The following is a 27249-nucleotide window of genomic DNA, read 5'->3' on the forward strand; positions in this document are numbered from 1 at the left end:
TTTGGCCATCTGGAGTCAGAATGCTGGTCCAAAAGAGAACCTGGAATGAGGAGGTGGTGCGCCTTCTGATTCAACTCGGGGATCCTCTGCTCTGACTCAGCCAAGCCACAAATCCGGCAGCTCAAGAGGCCAGTATGGGTGGAATCTAGCTAGGGCCTCCAGAAATGCTGCACAAACCAGTACTTGAGAAACCAAGCACCACACTTGGGAGGTTGGAGAACTCAGGTTTATTATGCTGCTGGGCCCAGAGGAGTTAACACTCCAAGGTTTGAGCCCTGAACAAAGGGGTTAGAGTTTTTCTACACGGAAAGGCATGATTAAGCAGGTTTGCAGGGGCTAGGGCGATTGCAGACCATTCAGGTATGACCTAAATCAAATCCCTTATGATTATACAGTAGAAGTGAGAAATAGATTTAAGGGCCTAGATCTGATAGATAAGAGTGCCTGATGAACTATGGAATGAGGTTTGGGACATTGTACAGGAGACAGGGATCAAGACCATCCCCATGGAAAAGAAATGCAAAAAAGCACAATGGCTGTCCGGGGAGGCCTTACAAATAGCTGTGAAAAGAAGAGAAGTGAAAAGCAAAGGAGAAAAGGAAAGATATAAGCATCTGAATGCAGAGTTCCAAAGAATAGCAAGAAGAGATAAGAAATCCTTCCTCGGTGATCAATGCAAAGAAATAGAGGAAAACAACAGAATGGCAAAGACTAGAGATCTCTTCAAGAAAATTAGAGATACCAAGGGAACATTTTATGCAAAGATGGGCTCGATAAAGGACAGAAATGGTATGGACCTAAGAGAAGCAGAAGATACTAAGAAGAGGTGGCAAGAATACACAGAAGAACTGTACAGAAAAGATCTTCATGACCCAGATAATCATGATGGTGTGATCACTGACCTGGAGCCAGACGTCCTGGAATGTGAAGTCCAGTTCACATTCAGAGAATCCCATTCACCAAACAAGGGTGAATGGGATAAGCTCCAGTTACTAGTATTGTGAGTTCCCACTTTCTGAGACCTATGTGATTTAGAGTTTGCAAGAAGCAAGCTGAGTTACAGAGGCAGAAGGAGAAGCAGGTAAAATTTTAACTTTTCCTCTTCAGTTTCTCTCCTGTATGAACTGCCTAAGGTCAGTTAAGGCTGAACATGAAATAGAAGCTTTGCCACATTCATTTCATTTGTATGCTTTCTATACAGTATGAATACTCTGATGAATTAGAAGGCCTGAATTCTAACTAAAGACTTTGCCACACTCATTACATTCACACTGTTTCTCACAGTTGTTCCATTTGTAACGTTTTTCTCCACTATGACTTAATCTGATGCTTCCTATGATGGTCATTTCAAGCACCAGCCATACATCACATTTCTATGCTTTCTCTCCTGGATGAACTGCCTGATGGTGAGTTAAGGCTGACTGTGCACTAAAACCTTTGTCACAGTTCTTACATTTGTAAGGTTTTGATAACTTATCATGAATAGTGTGGGATTCATGATCTCTGAAGATTTAGCTTTGGGACCAGGGACCAGGGTTGATCAATCAAGAGCTTTTGTGTAGCAGAGTTTTATTAAAGTGAAAAGGGGATAGAGAAAGCTTCTGACATAGACATCAGAAGGGGGATGGAGAGTGCCCCCCTGCTAGTTTTAGCAAGCTGTTTTATGTAGGTTGGAAAGTTATTCATCAGATAAGAGAGACACCTCAAGGCTGAGGGAGTTTCAGCAGGCCCCTCTCCCACAATATGCATTTTTTAGATAGGATGGCAAGAGATGTGTCATCCCCCAGCCATAAAACAACTGATACGAATACTGTTTTGTTGAGCTATCATCAGCCCATGGTTTGATGATAGTCAAATCTGATGATAGTCTTAGGAAGAATCATTTTGAAGAAAGGCCAATTCCAAAGCAATTACATAGTTTCATTAACATAGCTTAAGAAAAACATTTCTGTAAGAAAAATGCTCGAGGTTTAGCTCGAGGTTAGAGAAAAGTTAAGTTCAGGTGGAACCAGGTGTCATCATAGCAACACAGAATTTTAAGACACTTGCAGCCTATTTCCTCTGTTTGGAGACCCATGTCCTTCCTGCATGTTACCCTCTCAGTTTCTCTCCAGAATGAATTCTTCGGTGAACTGCAAAGGATGCAGTTTGTCTAAAAGCCTTTCCACACACAACACACTTATATGGTTTCTCTCCAGTATGAATTCTCCGATGAACTGCAAGGCTTGCGTTGAAACTAAAGGCCTTGCCACATACATCACATTTATATGGTTTCTCTCCAGTATGAATTTTCCGATGAGATGTAAGGCCTCCATTTACACGAAAGGCCTTGCCACATACATCACATTTATATGGTTTCTCTCCAGTATGAATATTCCGATGAGATTTAAGTCTTCCATTTACACTAAAAGCCTTACCACATACATCACATTTATATGGTTTCTCTCCAGTATGAATTTTCCGATGAGATGTAAGGCCTCCATTTACACGAAAGGCCTTACCACATACATCACATTTGTATGGTTTCTCTCCAGTATGAATATTCCGATGAGATTTAAGTTTTCCGTTTACACTAAAGGCCTTACCACATACATCACATTTATATGGTTTCTCTCCGGTATGAATTTTCCGATGAGATGTAAGGCCTCCAATTACACGAAAGGCCTTACCACATACATTACATTTGTATGGTTTCTCTCCAGTATGAATATTCCGATGAGATTTAAGTTTTCCGTTTACACTAAAGGCCTTACCACATACATCACATTTATATGGTTTCTCTCCGGTATGAACTTTTCGATGAGATGTAAGGCTTCCATTTACACTAAAGGACTTACCACATACATCACATTTATATGGTTTCTCCCTGGTATGAACTTTCCGATGAGATGTAAGGCTTCCATTTACACAAAAGGCCTTACCACATACATCACATTTATATGGTTTCTCTCCAGTATGAATATTCCGATGAGATTTAAGTCTTCCATTTACACTAAAGGCCTTGCCACATACGTCACACTTATATGGTTTCTCTCTGGTATGAACTTTCCGATGAGATGTAAGGCTTCCACTTACAAAAAAGGCCTTTCCACACACATCACATTTATATGGTTTCTCTCCAGTATGAACCCTCTGATGAATTGCAAGATATGTGCTTCGAGTATAGCCATGGCCACATACTTCACATGTATACGGTTTCTCTCCAGTATGAAGGGTCTGATGAACTGTACGCCTTGCTTTTCGACTAAAGGCCTTTCCACACACATCACATTTATATGGTTTCTCTCCAGTATGAACTCGCCGATGATATTGAAGGTGTGTATGCTGTTTAAAGCAGTGGCCACATACATCACATTTATATGGTTTCTCTCCAGTATGATTTCTCTGATGAACTATAAGGGTCGATTTATCATTAAAAGCCTGACAACATATATTACATTTATATGCTTTTCTTCCTGTATGGATTCTTTGATGTCTAGTGAGTTCTGAGTCCTGAAGAAAAGTTATGTTACACTCATTACAACTGTAAGTGCTTTTCTTGTGTGCTTCCTGGTCTGGTACCAGTTCTGAGGGATGTATAGCAGCACTCTCTTGTTTATGAGAATTGCCTTTACGGACACTACGAGTTCTCTGAGGTGGTAAACCTGAGGCGCTACTGTTGATATTCGCCACAACCTGACTACATTCAGAAACTGTCCCTTCAGATTCAAGTATCTGCAACTGATCCTGAAAGCTTGATCCATGCCTTTCAACAGGCTTATTTCCTGCATCACTTCTACTATCATGATCTCTTCTATTGGTGAGATTGTTGTTATGGGATGTAGACGTTCCTCTGTCATTTCTTTCATCATCTGTCCACAGACACTCAAAATCATGCATATTTTCTTGTACCTTCCTGAGGAAAAAATCTTCGATTTCATGGCTTTCAGCTGTTCCAAACACCACTCTTTGAAAACTTTCTTCTTTACCACTGTTTCCTTTTGCCTGTAATTTCTTGATCATATGTATTTGAGACACATCTACAAAATATAAAAACCATATGCATTCTATCAATTACAATTCATAAATAAATTGTTTCATGCCAAATACATGGTATTATACCAAAATGCATATTCATGCTGAACAGGATTACACATGTTCCCAATGATTATCTTAAAAATATTTGAAAAGCTAAATAAATAGAACTCTTTAAAAATGAAAGAGCAATCATATGTAATCCAAATTAATTTTAGGATAGCCTAGCTTCAAAGATACAGTCAGACCATGTTATTTTTTTCTAAACTCATGTCAGTTCTCAAAGAAAAGGGTATTTTCGCACCATGACTTCTAAGCTCATTATACTTGGTAGTAAACACACTGCTGTCTCATAATTGAGGAGAATTTTTAGCATATTGTATACACTTTATGCATACTTATACATAAGTAAATGGTAAAGAACAGACAGGGCTACGTAGGTGACTTGGTAGTAAAGAATTAGCCTGCCAATGCAGGAGACATAGGATAGGGAGCTTCAATCCCTAGGTGGGGGAGATCCCCTGGAGGAGGAAATGGCACCCACTGAACTATTCTTGCCTGAAAAAAATTCCATGGATGACGAGCTTAGCAGGCTACTGTCCATGAGATCTCAAAGAGTCAGACAGAACGATCAACTGAACAAGCATTCATTAACAGGCAATACACTGCAATGGTAAATAATCGAAAAGAAGCACTTTAACGAACAATGGAAAACATAAATAGCAGTTGATAATTGTTCACGAAATTCCCTACAATAATGGGAAAAAAAAAAAAAGAAAACTTTCCTAAATACCTCTTATAAATCTATCAGTAGATAGACCTATAGGCATTTCATGACATTGACAAGTGGTTCATGTCAGTTACATTGTGTAATACATAAAGACCATCATCTTTAAATAACAAAATATTAATAAATGAAACGTTGTCTACTTAAAGAAAAGTCATTCAGTAGAGCAATTCCCTATCTATACAGTAACTTTAACTTACCCAGTTCATTGGTTCCAAGATACATGTCAAGGAACAAGTTTTGGGGCCTCCCTTCTGGCTCAGAGGTAAAGAATCCACCTGGTAATTAACACAGGACTCAAGGGTTCCATCCCTCATCTGGGAAGTTCCCACATACGTTGGAGAAACTAAGCCTGTAGGCCACAACTCCGTGTTCCAGAGTTTGGGAGTCACAACTACTGTGCACAGGCATAGAGCCCATACACTGTAACAAGAGAAGGCATTAGAATGAGAAGTCTGTGCACTGCAAGTAGAGAGTAGCCCTTGCTTGCCACAAGTATCGAAAAGCCCCTGAAGCAACAAAGACCCAGTGCAACCAAAAATAAAAAACATTTTAAAAATGTAATGTATTGGTATGAAGAAAACCAATATTATTTGAAAACTTATTAACCAGAGTCAGAGACAACACTCACAAAAATGAAAAGTAAAATAAAAACATACAAGATGTAAAGTAGACAAAGAGATGTCACCAATAAACAAGACAGCAAGTAAATATATTCTTTAAGCAAAAGTAATCTTTCAGGCAAATTCCCTGGTGGTCCAGTCGTTAGGACTATGCACATACACTGGAGGGGGCACAGATTCCATCCAGGAATGGGGAACTAAGATACCACCTGCCACATGGCACAGGGAAAAACAACAACAACAACAACAAAACCAAAAAACCAGTAACTTCTGACCTTTTCTGTAAAACAGGCAACATTCTATGCCACATAACAGCACTAATAACCTCAATTTTACAAATAAAGGTAGTGGATTCACAGGATTCCTGTACACAACTCCATGGAACATGAAAGTAAATGAGCAAAAGCAGGACTGACACCGAGACTTACAGATTCAGACATGCTCTGAACCATCAGGGCCCACTTGGGCAGAACAGAGGACAAAAAGTTACAATGAACTCTAGGAGTGTAAAAAGGAAACTTCAGATCAGACACAAGAACTGATGGCTGTGTTACTCAGCCATCCCTCTTGGAAATCATTTCCAAAGTACCAACAAGATATCAATTCAGGTCCTGTCTAAGAGAGGACCTCAATATCCACTGCCCTTACAGGTTTCCTGAGTTACAATCACAGAAGATCCAAACTACATTCCTGTTACACACACCCCTGAAGGATGTGGCAAAAGAAGTAACAACAGGAATAGCTGAGGGCTCTGAACAGGAAGACAGGTTGAAGGCAGCTCTGTGTAGGATCTGAGACACCAAATGCAATCAAAGAGCTGCTAGTCTTTCCCTTCTTCCAATGAGGTCTCCCAAGTGCAGCAAATAGGAAGAGAAACAGGCTGGGCCTGAAATAATCTCTGGAGGTGTCAGCGCTGTTCTACACGGACCAAAAAGCAGGCATCCGATGGAATCCAGCACAGAAGGGGGACAAAGAGGAAATAGATCCCATTGAAACACCACATCACATGCTTCCCATAGTCAAGCAAAAACATTGATGGGAGTCAAATGACAGATTGTTACAGATCATATAAAGACTTTGGCCTTTTAGGACCTCTTTTCTTGGAGGTCTACTTTGTATAAAAACTCTCCCTCTTTTCCCTAATTAAATCATTTTGTTCATTGAGAAACAGCCACCTGTAAGTCAGACCTACTTTCTTTCTCCCTAAAAAATATAATTTTCTGGTAGGAGCCTGATGGGCTTCATGTTAAATGTCTTGAATGCTGTCATCTTCCCCTTTGCATTCCCTGAGATAAGAGATACATGGGATGGAATGTAAATTCCAGTTGAGGAATTTACACCCAACAAAAACAGGGTAAATAGACAGTCATTCTCTAATCTCAGGGAATAATTATGGCAAGGACAAAGAAAGGAAAAAACCCTGTTTGTTAAGGGAGACACTACACATGCCCAGAAAGGTTTCGTGGAGTCAAAACTCACAGGATAATTCCAGGCCATAATGAGTCTTGCTCCTCCCAGAAGCCTTCACTTTGAGATCCAACTTGGCTAAGGTGTGCATGCACACTCCACGGAGGGTCCTGAGACAAATTAACCAGGGAGAATAAACAAGGTGATTGGCCTGAGGGAAGATGAAGACCTGGAAAACCGCCCCTTTGTAAAGAATTTACACTTCCCAAAGGCGTCTCTCTCTCTCTCTCAGGTTGCCCATGTGCCTTGCCGCATGTACTTTTCCTTTCAATAAACTTTTTCCTTTATTCTCTATCTTCTGCCTAGTCATCTGAATTTGTTCTTGACTAGGCAGGCCACACTAGGGACCTTAGCCCTAAATGTTGGCTCCTGTGGTCCAGGGGTTAGGAGTCTCGATCTGGGAAATTAGGAACTTGCTTCCAGCTTCCGCTCGCTCCCACTCACTGCTATGAGCATCCCAAATCAATTTCACTGCTCATACCTTTTGTTACTAAAAACACGGATCTTACTTTTCTTAAGCAACCATGAACTGTCCTTTATATTAGCATTTTGTAGCATGGTGACCATAAATACCAGTGATAACTTCTAAAAACATTTGCTTCTTATGGAGAACATCTCAGGGTAGCAGCAGGCATATTCATTAATAATCCAAAATCTCTTTAGTTTCTCTATGAGAGGAAATTATCGGTAATCAGTGCCTCTGTGAGTGCTAAGTCACTTCAGGCATGTACGACTCTGACCCAGGGATTGAACTCTCAAAAATCAGTGTAATACAATAAAAGCGTTACACAGTTTGATAATTCAACTCATGTCTTACTCAGATGAGCAAACAATTGTTTTAACTAGATATTTAATGTTGAATATTTCCCAGTTCATGTGCCTCTGAAATTCATTTAGGTTAATTTCTCGTAACTGTTTGATCTGTAACTGCTTACTTTTTTTTGTTTTAAGCCAAGTGAATTAGATCTCACTTACAAACTAACCTCAGCAATATCCAAAAACAAAGACACACAGTGAGACACGCATAAATCCAGACACACAGATGGACAGACAGAGACCATAGTTTTCTGCCTGAGATTTAACATGTCTCTTTGACCTTTGTCTTTCCCCTTGGTTTGGAATTTCTAATTTGCCCAAGGTTAAGGCCTCAGGGAAAGTGGGTTATGTATCAAGGACTTGGTAAAGGTTGCGTGGTGTGCTAAGTTGCTTCAGTCACGCCCTGTGATCCCATGGTCTGTATCCTGCCAGGCTCCTCTTTCCATGGGACTCTCCAGGCAAGAACACTCTGGTGGGTTGCTATTCCCACATCCAGGGGATCTTCCTAACCCAGGGATCAAAACCACCTTTTCCACACTTGCAGGCAGGTTCTGTACAATTAGAGTCATCTGCGATGCCCTGGTAAAGGTTAACTTCAAGCTTTTTTCTAGGCTAGCTGTTTCAAGGAGTTAGTTGCTTTTAAATCCATATGCTGGAGAAGGCAATGGCACCCCACTCCAGTACTCTTGCCTGGAAAATCCCATGGACGGAGGAGCCTGGTAGGCTGAAGTCCATGGGGTCGCTAAGAGTCGGATACAACTGAGCATCTTCACTTTCACTTTTCACTTTTATGCACTGGAGAAGGAAATGGCAACCCACTCCAGTGTTCTTGCCTGGAGAATCCCAGGGACGGTGGAGCCTGGTGGGCTGCCGTCTATGGGGTCCCACAGAGTCGGACACAACTGAAGCGACTAAGCAGCAAGCAGCAGCAAATCCATATGCAAAAAGAATCAGTTGTGCACTTTCAAAGAGAAAAAAAAAATTCATTTTAACCAGTTTTCTCCAGAGTCTAGAGAATATCACAGCTATCCTATGTCAAAAAACTTACCTATCCTTTCTATAGTCATAGTTTTGTAGCTAAAATACAGACCAAATAATGCTCAAATTGACTGTGAAAACAAGCGCTGATGGCCTGATAAAAATCTTGGATTGTCCCTCTGGGAAAATGGGGGTCTTGGATTGTTCAGAAGAATCTGAAGGGGTAAAGAAACTTCCTAGAGTTGGGGGCAGGAGTGGGGGAAGCTGGGCTTATCCTCCCCTCTGAGAGACACGGACAGTTAGAAGGGGACCAGCTGATGGAGAGGGAGACAGAGGGGTTGGGAGGGGTGAAAGGCCACAACAGGACAGAGAATGGCGAGAGAAAGGGCAGTGGGGGACACTACTGGAGCTGTGGGCCGGCTCAATAGACAGCCGACTTAAAAAGTGAGGATTTGATCAGCCAATATATAATTTTGACACTGTAATATGGACAAACATCCTCACTAATCACATAATTATTTTTCCAGTAACTTCTCTAAGACAGTTTTAAGTTCGCTTTCTGTACCTCACGGTAGGAGAGAGGAGGATCCAGCCTCCCATCCAGCAGGGCAGATTCTTATTCTTTCTCAAGGGGTGAGAGTCACGAACATTCAGTAACTTCTAAGGGTTCAGCCCTGTTTAATTTACGGTTCCAATTCTCACACAATCCAGAGAAGATGTCCCATGTATTAGCTAATGAGTAATAAGGTGAAACTTACCATGTGGGAATGAAAATGTCATCAATCTTAATCTCTTGAATCTTAAAGAGTGGCATTTTGTCTCACAAATCCTGCTCACAGTGCCAATTAATGCCTTGCCAAAAGTTTTCACTTTCGTCTCAGGTTCCAAGGATTTGTTAAGAAAATAAGCCATTCGTTCTATACAAATAAATATTCCAGTATTTATTAGAGAATTATCTAGCTGACTTTCAATATACTAATCTAACCAGTCCATCCTAAAGGAGATCAGTCCTGGGTGTTCATTGGAACGACTGATGTTGAAGCTGAAGCTCCAGTACTTTGGCCTCCTGATTCGAAGAGCTGACTCATTTGAAAGGACCCTGATACTGGGAAAAATTGAGGGCAGGAGGAGAAGGCGAGGACAGAGGAGATGGTTGAATGGAAGCACCGACTCAATGGACATGAGTTTGGATAAACTCCGGAAGTTGGTGATGGACAGGGAGGCCTGGAATGCTGCAGTTCATGGGGTCACAAAGAGTCGGACATGACTGAGCAACTGAACTGAACTGAAAAGACAAGGAAATAAAAACAGCAGAGGCTACATCACCAAATTGGCTTCTGACCAGCATCTAGACTGGAACAGCCCTGGGAAGTCCCAGGACACAGCACATCTGGAGTTTCAATTGGGAAAAGGTACCAGGCAGCACGTCCACTCCATGGGTGAGGCTTTAACACTGCAGTTCAGGGTTCCTGCTTATCATCCCAGGATGCAAACCGATATCATCAATCTGTGAGCAAAATCTCACAGCAGCTCTGGTTTCATCTTAATGCTGTTTGTTTTGTCTTATGAAACTTGGATGTCCCTAAGCCTAGGGCTGGGTTGTTCAGAGCCTCTTTGAACAATCTCAAGGGTTTACAACCTGAAGATTTGTGTCCAAATTTATCTATGGTGCTGCAAGCCTTGCACTCACAGCAGGCAGTCAGGGTACTCACAGTCAGAGTGTGTCCAGGCAGGTTAGAGGCAAGCACAGAGGAATGCACTGCTTTGTCCTGAAGCCTAAACAGGATTATTTATTTAATTTCCCTAACACTCTGGTGGCCTCATGGTAAAAAGTTAGCTTGCTGATGCGGGAGACATGGTTTCGATCCTTGTTCTGGGAAGATCTCACATGCCAGGGAGCAACTAAGCTGATGAAGGACAGATACTGAGCCTATAGCGAAACTACTGAAGCCCATGTGCCTGAGAGCTGGTGCTCCACAACAAAAGAAGCCACCGCAATGAGAAGCCATGCACCCTGCAAGCAGAGAGTAGCCCCCACTTGTCTCAAGTAAAGAAATGGCCATACAGGAAATAGACCCAGTACAGCCAAAAAAAAAAAAAAAAAACAACCCAAAAGGCCTTGTCTTGTCTCTGTGGGCACTAAAGCACCACTGGAGGGTGATGAACGTTTCATACATCAAAGAACAGAGCAGGAAGTTGAAGAGAAGAAAAATCTCCTGTGAGAGTTCATAAACACTAAATATCTGTTTTCTCACAGAACTCTCACACTTTGAGAGCTTCCCAAACACGATGAATGGTGTGGCTTCCTCTCTGTCCTTGTGACAGCTGACCTGGGATCACAGTGTTGATCTTTTCCCACTCACCTGATTTTCTGCTATTAATACCTCATTCTCCACAATCCAGGGATCTTTCTCGTGCTACAAAAATAGAGTTATGATTCAGGTCAGAATCAGAAATTCCTGCTCAGAAGAAATGTCATACTTGGCTTCTTCCAGAATCCAAATTTTCATTTTTTAAAATAAATACATTTGCTATCTTTAATAATTTTGTTTATTCATTCATTTTGGCTGCAGCGAGTGCTCCTTGCTGCTTGGACTTTTCCTGAAGTTGGGCAAGTAGGGGTTACTCTGCAGTTGCAGTGCATGGGCTTCTTATTTGCTTTGCCTTCTCCTGGGTGCACGTGCTTCAGTAGTTCTCCCATGTGGGCTCAGTAATCGCAGCTTCCAGGACTAGAGTGCTGCTTTCGTAGTTCAGGCCCACAGGCTTAGCTGCTCTGTGACATGTGGGATCTTCTAGACCAGGCATCGAACCTGTGTCTCCTGCATTGGCAGGTGGAAAATCCCAGCTCTTTTGTCAGTCAAGAAATGAGGACATTATGATGGACAGAAAATATTTCACAAATTACTTTACTATCTGCCTCCTTCTGAATGCACAGGGAACAGTACAATATACAGTACAGTATATATCAGTTATCTAGTTCCTTTCCAAGAGTTACGAACCAAGAACAAAGGGATATAAAATAGGCAACTGGATATTTCGAAGTTTGAAATCAGCTTTATAAACACTCAAGCTCTGGAAAAACTCCTTGTGTATCACACAGTGGGCAGGTCAGCAGAAGGAAAGACAAGTTTGAACTCCCGATGCCAATCATGAAGCCTTACATGTCTGAGTGAACAAGGTTTTCAGCTCAGTCAAGAAAAACAGGGCTCCCAAGACACAGTGAGGGAAAATGCAGAGATACCCCAAAGTAGATCCCTACTTCAGAGGGAAGTCATCCTCACCCACAGACAGCAGGTTCCTGAGGGTCTCCACCATCACGTCCTTGTACAAGGTCCTCTGGGCAGGGTCCAGACAGTCCCACTCCTCGGGAGTGAAATCTATGAACACATCCTTGAAGGTCAACCGTGCCTGAAATGAAAACACATGTCACCAACGGGCCCTGAGGAGGGTTATTATTTTCACAGAAAAGGAGAAGAGGTGAGACAAGTGAGGTCAATTCAGCTGAAGTAATATTCTGATAGATCCATGCAAATCTATATGGAGCAAATTGTTGCTCTCTAATTTAGTTTCCTATTTTTTCTAAGATGATGATATCCTCCAATCAACATGAATTCATCATGGGTGTGGACAAGACATGAAAAATATACAGATTACAATCAACAGTGGGTCATTGATGCAGAATTGTTACGTTCAACACACTGAGTGACATTCACTATCTAGATGAGTTACAGCAAGACTGCTGTCTTCAGAGAGGACAAAGTCCACAGTGGCTTTAAAAGAACACAGACTGTGATGAGGATGTCATCATCACACTCACGAGAGGTGTCTCAACACTTCATACAAACTAAGCATTACTCTAAAGACTTTACCCATATGAACTTGTCATCAACATAACAGCAACAGTAGAGAAAAATCTGTGTCCATCTTACTGGGGAGAAAACTCTGTCACTCTAATAAATAGCTCTGATCAAACAGTTAAGAAATGAGGCGATAGCACCTGAGCTCAGGTGGTTGGGAGAGACAACTGAACCTAAGGAATTAAAGAGTTAAGTAACAGTATAAAAGACCATCCCCAGAGAGTCCCCTGAGAATACCTGAAACAAGTTCAAGGGAGCTGAAGGGCAATGGAACAGCATGAATAGTCACTGTACAGGGTCACCCCCTCTACCCAACCCACACAATGTCAATAATCTGACTACTATTTACATTATTCATGTGATGAGGTAGAAAATATTAAAGGCCATTGAATACACACTTAAGATACAACTGCAACTGCTCTAAGCATAAACCGTATTTATGAGATGGTTTTGTAATAAAATCATGTACATCCATGCACTCATGCATGTACATGCAAACACATTATTGATTGAAAAAAGAAGACTTGTCTTTATCTTTTTCTTTCATTCAATCAAAATTTAGTGAGCATCAACTCTGTGTCCCCAACTGGGAGTACAGCAGTGAACATGACGGAGCTTATCATCCAGCAGCCAGCGAGTCAGTTACATCCATAATTTTAACATCACTATTGTTATATGTGCTCTGAAACAGGCCTGGTGCTAAGGGAAGATTCAACAGAAAGTGTTGACCTACATCAAGAATCAGACAAGGTCTCTGTGAGGAAGAAACACTTAGGATTGGCAAGGTGGGAAATGGAAGAGTTTTGTAAGCAGACAGAAGAGCCTCAGTGCTGGCTCTGATGCAGGAAGATATTTACTGAACAGAAAGCCAGCCAGTGTGACTGCAAAGTAGGGAATGAAGAAAGGGTGATGCCAGGTAGAGGCTGATTTCTGCAAGGCCTATAAATTGAGGATGTTATTTCAAAAGCAACTGGACATCACTTAAGAATCTGCAAGAGGAAAGTTAGAAATTTAGGTTTGTTTTCAGCACTCTGCTTTGTGAGGAGGTTGTTGTTCAGTTGGCTCAGTCATGTCAGACTCTTTGGGACTCCATGGACTGTATGTAGCCTGCCAGGCTCCTCTGTTCATGGGATTCTCCAGGCAAGAAAACTGGAGTGGGTGCCCATTCCCTTCTCCTATTCATGTGTATTTTGGCATCTTTGGCACATTAAAAGTGAGTCAAATGTAAGTTTGATTCAGTAAGTTTGTTAACATTCTATTTCCTTTTTACAGCTTATCTGGTTTGGTTATGCTGGGCCTTCGTTGCTGTGACCCAGCTGTCTCTACTTGTGGCTGCACTGCAAGGAGTTGTGGCTGCAGTGCCCAGGCTCTCATTGCAGTGGCTTCTCTTGTTTCAAAAGACAAGCTCAAGCATGTGGGCTTCAGTAGTTAAGGATTCTGGGCTCCAGAGCACAGCCACAGCAGTTGTTGGGCATGGGCTTAGTTGCTCTGCAGCATCTTCCAGGAATTGGGATGGAACCTGTGTCCCCTACATTGGCAGACACATTGCTATCCACTTTATCACCAGGGAAGTCCTCAACATTATTTTATACTATTAAGAACATAAAAAGTAGTACGAGCAGAAAAAAATACACAAAATACTTTAATGCCATCTGTATAACATATCTGTATTTAAAAATAATATGAGGGTGTCCCCAGTGATTCAGTGGTAAAGAGTCCACTGACCAATATAAGAAACACAGGTTGTTGCCTGGTCCGAGAAGATCCCACATGCTGAGGGGCAACTAAGCCTGTGAACCTCAATTTCTAAGCCAGAGCTCCAGAGCCCAGGAGGTGAAACTACTGAAGCCAGCACGCTCTAGAGCCTGGGCTGCAAGACAAGAGAAGTCACGGCAATGAGAAGTTCGCACACTGCAACTAGAGAGTGGCCAACTCATCAGAATTAGATAAAAGCCATTACAGCAATGAAGAGTCAGTATAGCAAATAAATATATTTTAAAAATAATATGTGACTTTATTCTTAATTTTAGGTATACAGTTATTAACTCAGAGTTTACTATTTTATTCCAATAATAAAACATTAAATCAAAATTAGTAAAGTTGGGGAATTCCCTGGCGGTCCAGTGGTTAAGATCCCACACTTCCACTGACGGGTTTCAGGCTGAACCACTACTCAGGGAACTAACCCCTGCAAGCTGCACTGTGCAGCCAAAAAAGAAAGAAAAAAAAATTAGCAAACTATATTTCATAGTTTAAATGAGATGATGTAATGAAACACTCTCCAGCCCTGAGGTCTTTTTTTGATCTTTCCATTCGATTCTGAAACACTAAGATTTTCAAGGAGGTCCTCATTTAGTTTTAAATGTACTATAAAAAGTGAGAACTAATTTCTCTTGGTTAGTTCCTTTTTCCAGATTTTACCACATACTCTGCATATGAACCTCTGACTCCAGGTGCAGCTTCTTTACCCTGGTTGACAGAAACCAGACAGTGCATCCAGATGGGCCCTAAGCAATCCCTGCTGCCCAACAGCACTGAGACCCCGTCTCCAACCCGTGGGTGAGAAGCCCTGCCCAGGATGGTGCTCAGGGGAACCTCCTCACAAGGGCCAGGTCACTGGGTCATGGGGAGACGAGATCTAAGTGGAAATGACAGGCCCTGAGGTAAGTGTGCATGTACAGGAGTCAGATAGGACACTCCAGAGTCGGACATGATTAGCGAGTCCAGAGAAGGGCAATTCAGGAAGGACAGACTGAGAATCCTCTGAGAATATGACCTTACCTGAGAAAGAGCCATGCCTAACTCCTGTTCTTTCATCTTCCTTCTCTTCTGGGCTTCCTCAGGCAACACAAGTCTTCAGAGGTCTATCATGAAAGTGGAAAACATGCTGGCATCTGGTCCCATAACTTCATGGGAAATAGATGGGGAAACAGTGTCAGACTTTATTTTGGGGGGCTCCAAAATCACTGCAGATGGTGATTGCAGCCATGAAATTAAAAGACACTTACCCTTTGGAAGGAAAGTTATGACCAAACGAAATAGCATGTTGAAAAGCAGAGACATTACTTTGCCAACAAAGGTCTGTCTAGTCAAGGCTATGGTTTTTCCAGTGGTCATGTATGGATGTGAAAGTTGGACTGTGAAGAAAGCTGAGCGTCGAAGAATTGATGCTTTTGAACTGTGGTGTTGGAAAAGACTCTTGTGAGTGCCTTGGACTGCAAGGAGATCCAACCAGTCAATTCTGAAGGAGATCAGCCCTGGGTGTTCTTTGGAAGGACTGATGCTAAAGCTGAAACTCCAATACTTTGGCCACCTCATGCGAAGAGTTGACTCACTGGAAAAGACTCTGATGCTGGGAGGGATTGGGGGCAGGAGAAGAGGGCGACAGAGGATGAGATGCCTGGATAGCATCACCAACTTGATGGACATGAGTTTGGGTGAACTCTGGGAGTTGGTGATGGACAGGGAGGCTTGGCGTGCTGCAATTCACGGGGTCGCAAAGAGTCAGACACGACTGAGTGACTGAACTGAACTGAATGCTTAGGGTCATCACACCCCATTCCTGAGCCCCAACCACAGACGCAGGGAAGCCCTCACCATGAGGAACAGACAGTCCTCTGTGCCCACTGTCTCAGGAGGGACTCAGGACAGGCAACTCCGGCAGAGACCAACACAGGACTTTCACACTTTCCCTCGGATCACACTCCCCTCCTGGTGAGGCCTCATGCACACAGCAGCAGGGGGTACCTCCACTGACCCCACAATCCACTTCAGGTCACACAGCAGGCCCTGGTCTAGTCCCACTGAGAGTAGAGCGCCCTTCCCTCCCCCAGGGCCTAATCTCAATCTCAGAAGTGGAGGCTAAAAGCCCTGGTGCTCAATGCAGGATCCAGATTGGAATCATCTGCAGTCTGTGCACATTCCTGGGGCGAGGCCCCACACGAGAACCTGAGGAGCATGTCTGTTGGGGGAGGGGTATGAAACATGCCCGGGCAAAAAGCCTCAGGAGCTCATGTGAAGCCTGGGTTGAGCACTAGTGAAGGATTAAGCCCAGGCCACCTCCCACTTTCTTGTTTTCCAGCTTTACTGAGACTAACGAGAAGGGTTATGTATATATACCATACACCATATGATCATGTGACACTGTGAAATATTTATCACAATCTACAAACCAACACATCCATCACCTCCAAATTCCCATGTTGTGTGTGTGGTGACAACATTGATGACATACTCTCCTGACAAATTCCCAGCATGCAGTAACAGAATGGGATTAACTACGGTCAGCATGTTGCACACACCTCCCCAGGACCCACTCATTTTACAACTCAAAGTCTGTACCTTTCAACCAACATCTCCCCAACCTCCCCACCTCCCAGCTCCAGACAACCACCATCCCACTGTCTGGTACTAGTGAGTTTCACTTTTTTACATTCTACAGATAAGCGAGCACATACAATATCAGTCTTACCCTGTCTGTCCTAAATTCACTTAGCATAATATTCTCTACATTCATCCAAGCTATCCCAAGTGACAAAAATCTCCATCTTTACAGGAAGGGATAAGAAATCCTTCCTCAGTGTTCAATGCAGAGCATGAAAGTGTATCCACAGAGAGTTTTCTAAGAATACCTGAAACAAGTTCAAGAAAGCTGAAGAGCAATGAAGGTGTAGAATCCCAGATCTTTTGTCAGCCAAGAAATGATGGACATTATAGACAGAGAGAAAAATATTCACAAATTAATTTACTATCTGCCTCCTTCTGAATAATAGGGAAGAGTATAATATACAGTATAATATGTAGGTATCTGGGCTTCCCCAGAGGCTCAGCAGTAAAGAATCTGCCTGCAATGGAAGTGACATGGGGCTGATATCTGCATGGGGAAGATCCCCCTGGAGGAGGGCATTGCAATCCACTCCTGTGTTCTTGCTTGGAGAATTTCAGGGGCAGAGGAGCCTGAAGGGCTATGGTCTACTGGGTCGCAAAGAGGCAGACACGACTATCAGATAAATGGTTACTGTATAGGGTCACCCCCTTTCCCCACCAACCCACACAATGTCAATAATCTTACCACTATTTCCATCAGTCATGTGCTGAAGTAGAAAAAACTTAAGGCCATGGAAAACATTTAAGATACAATTTCAACTGCTACAAAGCATAAAACGTATTTATGAGATGATGTTCTGTAATAAAACCATGGAATTACAGATCCATGCACTCACACATGCACACATAAACACACAACTGGTTGAAACAAGGAAGAGTTGTCTTTACTTTTTTCTTTCAATCAAAATTTACTGAGCGTCAACTCTGGGCCCCAAAGTGGGAATATAGCAGTGAACGTGATGGAGCTTACCATCTAGCAGCCAGCCGGCCAATTACATCCATAATTTTAACATCACTATCGTTTTATGTGCTCTGAAACAGGCCTGGTGCTGAGAGAAGATTTAACAGAAAGTCTTGACCTACATCAATAAATCAGACAAGGTATCCGTGAGGAAGAAACACTTAGGATTGGCAAGGTGGGAAGTGGAAGATTGATGCAACCAGGGAGTACAGCCTGAGTGCTGGCTCTGAGGCAGGAAGGTATTTAGTGAACAGAAAGCCAGTCAGTCTGACTGGGACACAGCAAAAAGAGCGGTGATGCCAGGTAGAGGCTGCTTTCTACAAGGTCTTTGGATTTAGGACTTTATTCCAAAAGTACCTGGAAGTCACTGAAGAATCTGCAGGAGGTAAATCAGAAATTTAGTTTTGTTTTTCAGAGCTCACTCTCCAGTGTGTGGAGGTTTTTATTGTTTAGATACTCAGTCATGTCAGACTCTTTGTGACCTCATGGTAGCCTGCTATGCTCCTCTGTTCATGGGATTTTCAGGCAAGAATACTGGAGTGGGTGGCCGTTCCCTTCTCCAAAAAGATGCCTTTGACACATTCTGGGATAATACTCCTGTCTTCTTTTATTCATGTGTATTTCAGCATCTTTAGGACATTAAAAAGCAATCAATTGCACTTCAGTAATGTGTCAGCATTCTCTGTCTTTTCTAAAGCTTATTTATTTTGGTTTTGCTGCGTCTTTGTTGCTGTGAGCACACTTTCTGTACTTACGGCTGCAATGCCCGGACTTCTCGTTGCAGTGGCTTCTCTTGTTTTTGAACACATGCTCCAGAGTGTGTGGGCTTCAGGAGTTATGGCTCCCGGGCTATAGAACACAGTCAGTAGTTGTGGCACATGGGCTTAGTTGCTCTGAGGCATCTTCCTGGACCTGGGATGGAACCCGTGCACCCTACACTGGCAGGCACATTCTTACTCACTGTACCACCAGGAAAGTCCTCGACATTATCTTATACTAGCTCAAAAAAAAAAAGAAATAATAATAATAATAATACAAGCAGAAAATAATATACAGATTTAAAAAATAATACGAGGGCTTCCCCTGTGGTGCCTGATCCGTTAAGATCCCACATGATGAGGGGCAACTAAGCCCATGAGCCTCAATTTCTGAGCAAGAGCTGTAGAGCCCAGCAGGTGAAATTACTGAAGCCAGCGTGCTCTACAATCTGAGTTGCAAGATAAGAAAAGCCACTGTAATAAGAAACTCATACACTGCAACTAAAGAGTGGCCACCACACACCAGAACTAGATAAAAGCCACTGCAGCAATGAAGATCAGTACAGCCGATATATATTTTTTAAATATATTTTAAAAAAAAGTAATATGATTTTATCCTTAACGTAAGGGAGGTAGTTATTAACAGAATCCAATGTTTACCTTTTTACTCCATAACCAAATATTGCATGAAGATTAGGAAAGTTGGGGGAATTCCCTCTCAGTTCACTGGTTAAGATCCCACACTTCCACCACTGGGTTTCGGGTTTAATGCCTCCTCAGGGAACTGAGACCCTGCAAGCTGCATTGTATGGCCAAAAAAGAAGAAAAACTAATTAGCCAACTATATTTCATAGTTTAAAGTAGACACTGTAATGAAATACTCTCTAGACCTGAGGTCTGTTTCTGAACTTTCCATTCCATTTCCAAATATTTCAGATTTTCAAGGAGGTCCTCATTTAGTTTTAAATGCTATTTAAAAATTCAGATCTGATTTCCCCTTATTGGCCTCTTTTCCAGATTTTAGCACGTACTGTGCATGTTAATACCTCACATCTAGTGTGCAGCTTCCTTACCCTGGTTGACAGAGGGCAGACAGGGAATCCAGGTGGGCCCTAAGCAAAGCAATCCCTGCTGCCCAACAGCACTGAAACCCCATCTCCAACCCATGGATGTGAAGCCCTGCCCAGGACAGTGCCCAGGGGAGCCTCCTCACAAGGGCCAGGTCACCGGGTCATGGGGAGACGAGATCTAAGTGGAGACGACAGACCCTGAGGGAAGGCCCCAGGTGAGTGTGCATGTACAGGAGTCAGACAGGACACTCCAGAGTCAGACATGATTAGCGAGTCCAGAGAAGGCCATTTCAGGAAGGCAGTGTGAGAATCCACTGAGAATATGACCTTACCTGAGAAAGAGCCATACCTGACTCCTGTTCTCTCCTTCTTCTCCTCCTCCTCCTCTTCTGGGCTTCCTCAAGTAACATGAGTCTTCATGGGGTATCAAGAAGATGGAAAACATGCCATTTAATATTTAGAGTCAACAAATCCCCTACCTGAGTCCCAACCACACACACAGGGAAGCCCTCACCATGAGGAACAGACAGTCCTCTGTGCCCACTGTCTCAGGAGGGACTCAGGACAGGCAACTCCTGCACAGAGTCCAACATGGGACTTTCCCACACTTTCCCTCAGATCACATTCCCCTCCTTGTGAGGCCTCATGCACACAGCAGCAGGGGGTACCTCCACTGACCCCACAATCCACTTCAGGTCACACAGCAGGCCCTGGTCCAGCCCCACTGAAAGCAGAGCGCCCTTCCCTCCCCGAGGGCCTGATCTTAGTCTCAGAAGTGGAGCTAAAAGCCCTAGTGCTCAATGCAGGATCCAGATCGGAATCATCTGCAGCCTGTGCACATCCTTGGGGTGAGGCCCCACACCAGAACTGATGAGCGTGTCTGATGGGGGAGAACCAACTAATGAAAGGGTTCAGTTTGGTTCAGTTCAGTCGCTCAGTCGTGTCCGACTCTTTGCGACCCCATGAATTGCAGCACGCCAGGCCTCCCTGACCATCACCAATTCCCAGAGTTCACCCAAACTCATGTCCATAGAGTCGGTGATGCCATCCAGACACCTCATCCTCTGTAGTCCCCTTCTCCTCCTGCCCCCAATCCCTCCCAGCATCAGTCTTTTCCAGTGAGTCAACTCTTCGCATGAGGTGGCCAAAGTATTGGAGTTTCAGCTTTAGCATTAGTCCTTCCAAAGAACACCCAGGGCTGATCTCCTTCAGAATTGACTGGTTGGATCTCCTTGCAGTCCAAGGGACTCTCAAACGTCTTCTCCAACACCACAGTTCAAAAGCATCAATTCTTTGACGCTCAGCCTTCTTCACAGTCCAACTTTCACATCCATACATGACCACTGGAAAAATCATAGCCTTGACTAGACAGACCTTTGTTGGCAAATTAATGTCTCTGCTTTTGAATATGCTATCTAGGTTGGTCATAACTTTCCTTCCAAGGAGTGTCTTTTAATTTCATGGCTGCAATCACCATCTGCAGTGATTTTGGAGCCCCTCAAAGTTAAGGCTGACAGTGTTTCCACTGTTTCCCCATCTATTTGCCATGAAGTGATGGGACCAGATGCCATGATCTTAGTTTACTGAATGTTGAGCTTTAAGCCAACTTTTTCACTCTCCACTTTCACTTTCATCAAGAGGCTTTTGAGTTACTCTTCACTTTCTGCCATAAGGGTGGTGTCAACTGCATATCTGAGGTTATTGATATTTCTCCCGGCAATCTTGATTCCAGCTTGTGCTTCTTCCTGCCCAGCATTTCTCATGATGTACTCTGCATATAAGTTAAATAAGGAGGGTGACAGCATACAGCCTTGACGTACTCCTTTTCCTATTTGGAACCAGTCTGTTGTTCCATGTCCAGTTCTAAATGTTATGTGTACATATGTGTACATACACCCTGTGACACGTGTACACTGTTTAATATTTATCACAAACCACTAACCAACACATCCATCACCTCCAAATTCCCATGTTCTGTGTGTGGTGACAACACTGACGAAGCATTCTCCTGACAAATTCCCAGCATGCAATAACAGAACAGGATTAACTATGGTCAGCATGCTGAGCATACCTCCCCAGGACGCACTCATTTCACAACTCAAAGTCTGTAGCTTTTGACCAACATCTCCCCATCTTCCTGACCTTCCAGCCCCAGATGACCACCATCCTACCCTCTGGTACTAGTGAGTTTCATTTTTTTTTACATTCCATATAATGGAAGGACATATAATACCAGTCTTTCCCTGTCTGTCTTAATTCACTTACCTTAATATTCTCTACATTCATCCAAGTTGTCCCAAGTGAGACAAATCTCCAGAATTGTTTACAAGAAAGTCGCTATTGAACGAACAAATCATTATCCCAAGTTACAAAAATAATTAAATGTAAAGAGTGCAGAAAGCCAAAAGTAATACCATCACAAAGAACATGTTTAAAGTTCCTTGAAAAGGCATCATGTAGTAAGAGTCAGTCAGTTCTTGCCCCATTTCTTCTCTCACATAACCTCTACTCCTCACCAGGAATAGGGAAGGGGGTGACCCACACCTGAGAGAATCAAGTCACTGCCACAGCCCCCACCTCAACCGGCTCTACACATGCATGCTCTTTTAATACAAATAATTACAAAATACACATGCCTCACAGACAGAAGTTTTGCAATTCTCATTTGTATCTGTATAATTTAAAGAAGCAAGATTTGCATTAGATTTTAAAGCCAAAAATCAATGTATAACAATAATTCTTACCCAACTGATTCAGCACTCTTCGGGATCTAGTCCCCACCATCACCTGCACACTAGCTGTTTACACTTCATTTGGTTGATCTGTTTCCCTACTTCTTTCTACATGTCCCTTTCTCTGCTCTCATCTCTGCTCTCCTGCTGTGCGTGTCCTCCCTCTCTACTTCTTCCCTGCCTCCCATCCCGCCTTTCTCTGCCATCTGTTCGCATTCAAGTTGCTTTCTCTCCAACCTCCCTGGTGATCCTCAATCTCCCTGGATTTCTGCCTTTCGTCCTCCATCTCTGCCCGCCCTTCCTGCCAACTCTCTGGCACCCCCAAGTGGCTATGCTTCCTTTCAGCTCGCTTTTTTCCCTCAGCTCCTCCAATCTCTAGGAGTCCCCTTTCTCTCCCAGCAGGATATTGTTGCTCTGTAAGCCAAGGTCCGAACTCTTGTATCCCCTCGCGGGCTGTCTGTGTGCACTGCGTCTCCACTGTCGCCCTCTTTGGGACCCCTGATTTACATACCCTCTCCCTTGAAGGCTATAGAAGGGGGCGGCAGAGGATGAGATGGTGAGATACCATCCCTGGACTCAACAGACATGGATTTGAGAAAACTCTGGGAGATACAGGGCTCGCAAAGAGTAGGAATGAACAACCACACCTCCCTATGTTGCTCACCCTTAACTCTCCAGAGACCATGCTTTTCTCTGAAGTTCTCTCGTTTCCTCACCCGCTCCCTTCAAGGCTCATTCTCTTTCATGAAGCTGTCTCTTCCAAGTTTCTCACAATCCTTTTCACTGCCATCGCTTGTCCATGCTTTTCTCAATTTTCCATTTCTCTAGGAGTCGCTGTCTCTGCTTCTCCTGATCCCGCCTTCCGCCCACTATTTACAGGGTAGGAGACTGAATAAGAAAGGCCCTCCCGCAAGAGCCAAATTCCAGCGGGTGGTATTTGGGGCCGAAGAACCATGGGTGTCCCGTGGCTGGCTCAGGTCACCTCCCCCGACCAGGGATCAGGGGAAAGGTCACTCTGAAGGGCAGAAGGACCGGCCTGAGGAGACATGAGTACAGAGGGCTGGGAGGGAGGGGGTCTCAGGAGCGGGGCGGGCTCTCCAGAATGCCAAGACTGCGGAGAGAACGCGGCCTCTCTGGGAGAGGGGCTTCCGGCGAGGCCTCCAGGGCCCAAGAAGGAGAGGCTGAAGAACGTGGAGCGAATAAACCACCTCGCCTAATAGAATTGTATGTGGTGCAGAAAGGGTAGAGGGATCACTGAGGTCAGTAAACGGTTTTAAGCTGGAAAAAGGTGCGAAACGCAGCGTTTCAGTGTTCCAAAAGCAGGAACCGGCTTCAGTGCGGATTTTCAAACCAAAAGGCTTAAAAGGCCTTCGCCGCTTACGGAGACGTCTGAATTTGGTGCGGGTAGTGGGGCGGGAGAGGGGATGTAGAGTCAGTAGCGACCCTCAGACCCGGGGTACAAAGAAAAGGAGACTGCGAGAGGCAAGTTTGACTCCAAAGAGAGAAACTCACGCTGCGCTGGGACCTCCACTCGCCGCTCTCCGCTTCCGCGTGGGTCACGGTGCGCGCAACAGCAGACAAATAGCTGAACGGCCTGCAGGCGGGGCCCTGCCGTCAGTGGGTGGGTGGTGGAGAGAAGCCGGACCAGCATAGGGCCTTTGAAAGGTGAGGCGGAACCTCGCTGCCCGGAGGGGCGGGGCGGAGCGTCCCGGCGCGGCGGGAGGGGCGGGGCGTCCCGGCGCGGCGGGAAGGGCGGGGCGTCCCGGCGCGAAGGGCGGGGCGTCCCGGCGCGGCGGGAGGGGCGCGGCGGCGCGGTGCAGCGGGCGGAGGAAACAGCTCAATACTGTGATCGCTGCTAAAGGGGACTGCATCCAGGAAATAAAAAAACCAACTGCTTCTTGGAAGGAAAGTTATTATAGAACTAGATGGTGTATCAAAAAGCAAAGGAATCACGTTGCCAACAATAGACAATCTAGAGTTTTTCCAGTAGTCAGCTAGGGATGTGATTAAAAATGTGATGAGAGTGGTCCATAAAGAAGGCTGAGCATGGAAAAATTGATGCTTTTGAATTGTGGTGCTGGAGATCAGTCTTGAGAGTCCCTTGGAAAGCAAGGAGATCAAACCAGTCAATCCAAAAGGAGACCAACCGTGAATATTCATTGGAAGGACTGATGCTGAAGCTGAGGCTCCAATACTTTGGCCACATGATGCAAATATCGGATTCACTGGAAAAGACCTCGAGGCTGGGAAAGATTGAAGGCAGGAGGAGAATGGAATGATAGAGGATGAGACGGTTAGATGGCATTACCAACTCAATGAGTCTGAACAAACTCCAGGAGATGGTGAAAGACAGGGAAGCCTGGCGTCCACGAGGTTGCAGTGAGTCAGTCGTGATTCAGCGACTAAAGAACAGCAACAACAACACATCACTGATAGGGCATAGACTGGGATTTTGTGGAGGGTGTGTCTGGTTTTTTCCCAGGAAACAGGGGGCCTAGTGGGGTCTCAAATCAGTGATAATGGGGAAGGGTGGCTCTTGGCAGTAAGCCTTTTCCTGGAAGTGAAGTGGGAGAATTCTTTAATCTTTGCTTTTTTCCATAATTACAGGATCTGAAGTAAGCTTCAACTCTGTCATCATAAGCTATAATACCAAGAAAAGTCAAAGAAGATAAATACACATGTAATAGTTTAAAAATGGAATCTTAGGAATATTAGCCCAATAATAATGAAGGAACAACAAAGGCCTGAGAACCTCGGTGTAGGTACCTTAGAATGTTGGTGAGGGGCACTGCCTGTTCCCTTGGGCTGTGTTGTGTCTAGTCCTGTCACATCTTAGAGACATCAGTATGTGTTGAAAGACGTTCCTCTGAATCAACAAGTCAGAGGTCTGGGTTGAACCAGAACCCAGAGGTTATACTGATGGCAAAATCTTGGCTCTCTGTGCACAAATGCCAAACTGAAATATTTGAAATACAAACACAGAGACAGAGTTATGGAGGAATAAGAGTGGCTTTCTATATGTGTGAGGCTAAAAGGGAACACTTTAGGGACTCTCCCTGGTGAGTAGGGAGAGGTTATATCACCTGCTAGGGATATATGCTAAGGATCAAGGCAGTAACAGTCTTGTATTCTTGTTTCCTCTGCAAAGTTGAAAAAGGATTGGGTTGGTGACAAGTTTAAGTTGTGTGCAGGGTCTTTCTTAGGTGGTCTGATCTCCTAATCAGTGCAGTGGTAAAGAATCCACCTGCCAGTACAGGAGACTTGGGTTTGATTCCTGGGTCGGGAAGATCCCCTGGAGGAAGAAATGGCAACCCATTTTGTGTCCAATGGGTCACAAGAGAGTTGGACACGATTGACCCGACGTGAGCATCCTTCTCTGATTAGCAACTGTTCTGCCCTTTGGAACTCACAGAAGGTCATGGAGGCTGCAGTCCTGTCTATAGGAAATGGGAACCAAAAAGGCCTCTGTGCCTGGGAGCCCCACAGGGCCCTGCTCTGCAGCCTCAGTACTAGGAAAAGTATTTTCCATTTTGCCTTTTCTCTGATGATCATGGGAAAAAAAGTCTTTGCACAGTATCCTGGATATTATGTGTATGATTAGACAGTAATGAACTATCATACTGATGTAACTAAATTATCCTATCTCCTATTTTACCAGCTGTGCTCTGGTGAAGAAATAGCTGGTGAGAATAAGCCTTTCTTCATTAATAAAGTGAAAAAGCAGTCAGTTGTTTTCTGTGCCCTGAAAAAGAAAGCTGCATGTGAATTGTCAACGTTCCACATGCATACAGTACACACGGATGTGGACAGATGTGGTGTGACCTTAAAACGGTTTGGCCCAGACACCTGGGGGAAAGTCTTCACGAAATTCCAAGAGTAGATGTACTGACGATTTAGCACATATGAAGTAGTAAACACAAACTGAACTGAATTATCCAAGAAATACTCAACATTGTTGGGAAAACAAAATTAAACACCAAAGTGAATGGGCCTGGAAATTATCATACTGAGAGGGTAACACGCAGGAAGGTCAGGGGTCCCCAAATGGAGGATATAGGCTGCAACTCTTAACGTTTTTTATCTTTCTCTAAGCGGCAGGAAGAGGAAACAAACTACAAATGTCAGATATTTTCCCCTTCTCTATTCAAAATTTTTTGTATAGGAGGTTTCTCTTAAAATTCTGTGTTGCCATGACAACACCTGGTTCCACCTGAACTTAACTTTTCTCAAACCTTGAGCTAACCAATGCATTTTTCTTATGGAAATGTTTTTATTAAGCTATGTTAATGAACTGTGTATTTACCCTAGAGTGTTTCTTTAAGTCCATTTGCTAAAGAAACTCAGACCTGATAATGGCTCAACAAACCAGTATGTTATACTCATACAATTGTTCTCCTAATCCATGTTAATGAAACACTTTATTTGCTTGGAAACCTGCCTTTCTTCAAGATTCATGTCAATTGTTTTATGGCCCGCGACAACTCACCTTGTGCCAGTGTTATCTCAAAATGCATGTTGTGGGTGAGGGGCCTGGTGCCAATCTCTGAGTTTTGAGACATTTCCTTTCTCCAATTAGCAGCCTGCTAGTAGCTATATAACATTCCACTAAAGACTAGCAGGGGGGCACTCTTTCTGTCTCCTTCAGTCTATGTCAGAAACTTTGTCCCTTAATACTTTAGTAAAACTTTATTACACAAAAGCTCTGAGCGACCTCATCATTGGCCCCTGATTGAATTCCTCTCCTCTGGATGCCAAGAATCCCAGAGTCTTTCACGGCTCAGCAACAACCTTTCAATACTA

At 43.8% G+C, this 27249-nt stretch overlaps 1 protein-coding gene across 32 annotated transcripts; it reads right to left on the bottom strand.

Moving 5' to 3' along the window:
• Positions 1-210: 210 nt before the first annotated feature.
• LOC133229666 (zinc finger protein 347-like) lies at positions 211-24050 on the bottom strand. Of its 32 annotated transcripts, none has more exons than XM_061386302.1 (6): positions 23962-24048; positions 21983-22054; positions 20067-20131; positions 15324-19446; positions 11967-12093; positions 211-4019 (listed from the first exon to the last, which is right to left on the bottom strand). In XM_061386302.1, the coding sequence occupies exons 4-6, from the start codon at positions 15357-15359 to the stop codon at positions 2092-2094; spliced, it is 2091 nt and encodes a 696-aa protein (XP_061242286.1). In that variant the 5' UTR covers positions 15360-19446; positions 20067-20131; positions 21983-22054; positions 23962-24048; the 3' UTR covers positions 211-2091. The 32 variants fall into 32 exon arrangements, 30 of the variants coding, with proteins under 30 accessions (XP_061242286.1, XP_061242296.1, XP_061242288.1 ...); XM_061386312.1 differs by lacking the exon at positions 21983-22054 and having other exon boundaries at positions 15324-15406; positions 19308-19446; positions 22462-24038; XM_061386304.1 differs by lacking the exon at positions 21983-22054 and having other exon boundaries at positions 15324-15448; positions 19308-19446; positions 22462-24038.
• Positions 24051-27249: the final 3199 nt, after the last annotated feature.

Source organism: Bos javanicus, chromosome 18 (genome assembly GCF_032452875.1).
Source record: "Bos javanicus breed banteng chromosome 18, ARS-OSU_banteng_1.0, whole genome shotgun sequence".
NCBI lineage: Eukaryota > Metazoa > Chordata > Mammalia > Artiodactyla > Bovidae > Bos > Bos javanicus.

Bases quoted from the DNA above. Each gene is read 5' to 3' on its own strand.
- LOC133229666 (XM_061386288.1), bottom strand. From the start codon at position 23,185: ATGAGCCTTGAAGGGAGCGG. The intron at 15,397-23,165 runs GTGAGGAAACGA...AGACCTCTGAAG, and splicing joins ATGAGCCTTGAAGGGAGCGG to ACTTGTGTTGCCTGAGGAAG. The intron at 12,094-15,323 runs GTAAGGTCATAT...TTTTCATTTCAG, and splicing joins TAGGCATGGCTCTTTCTCAG to GCACGGTTGACCTTCAAGGA.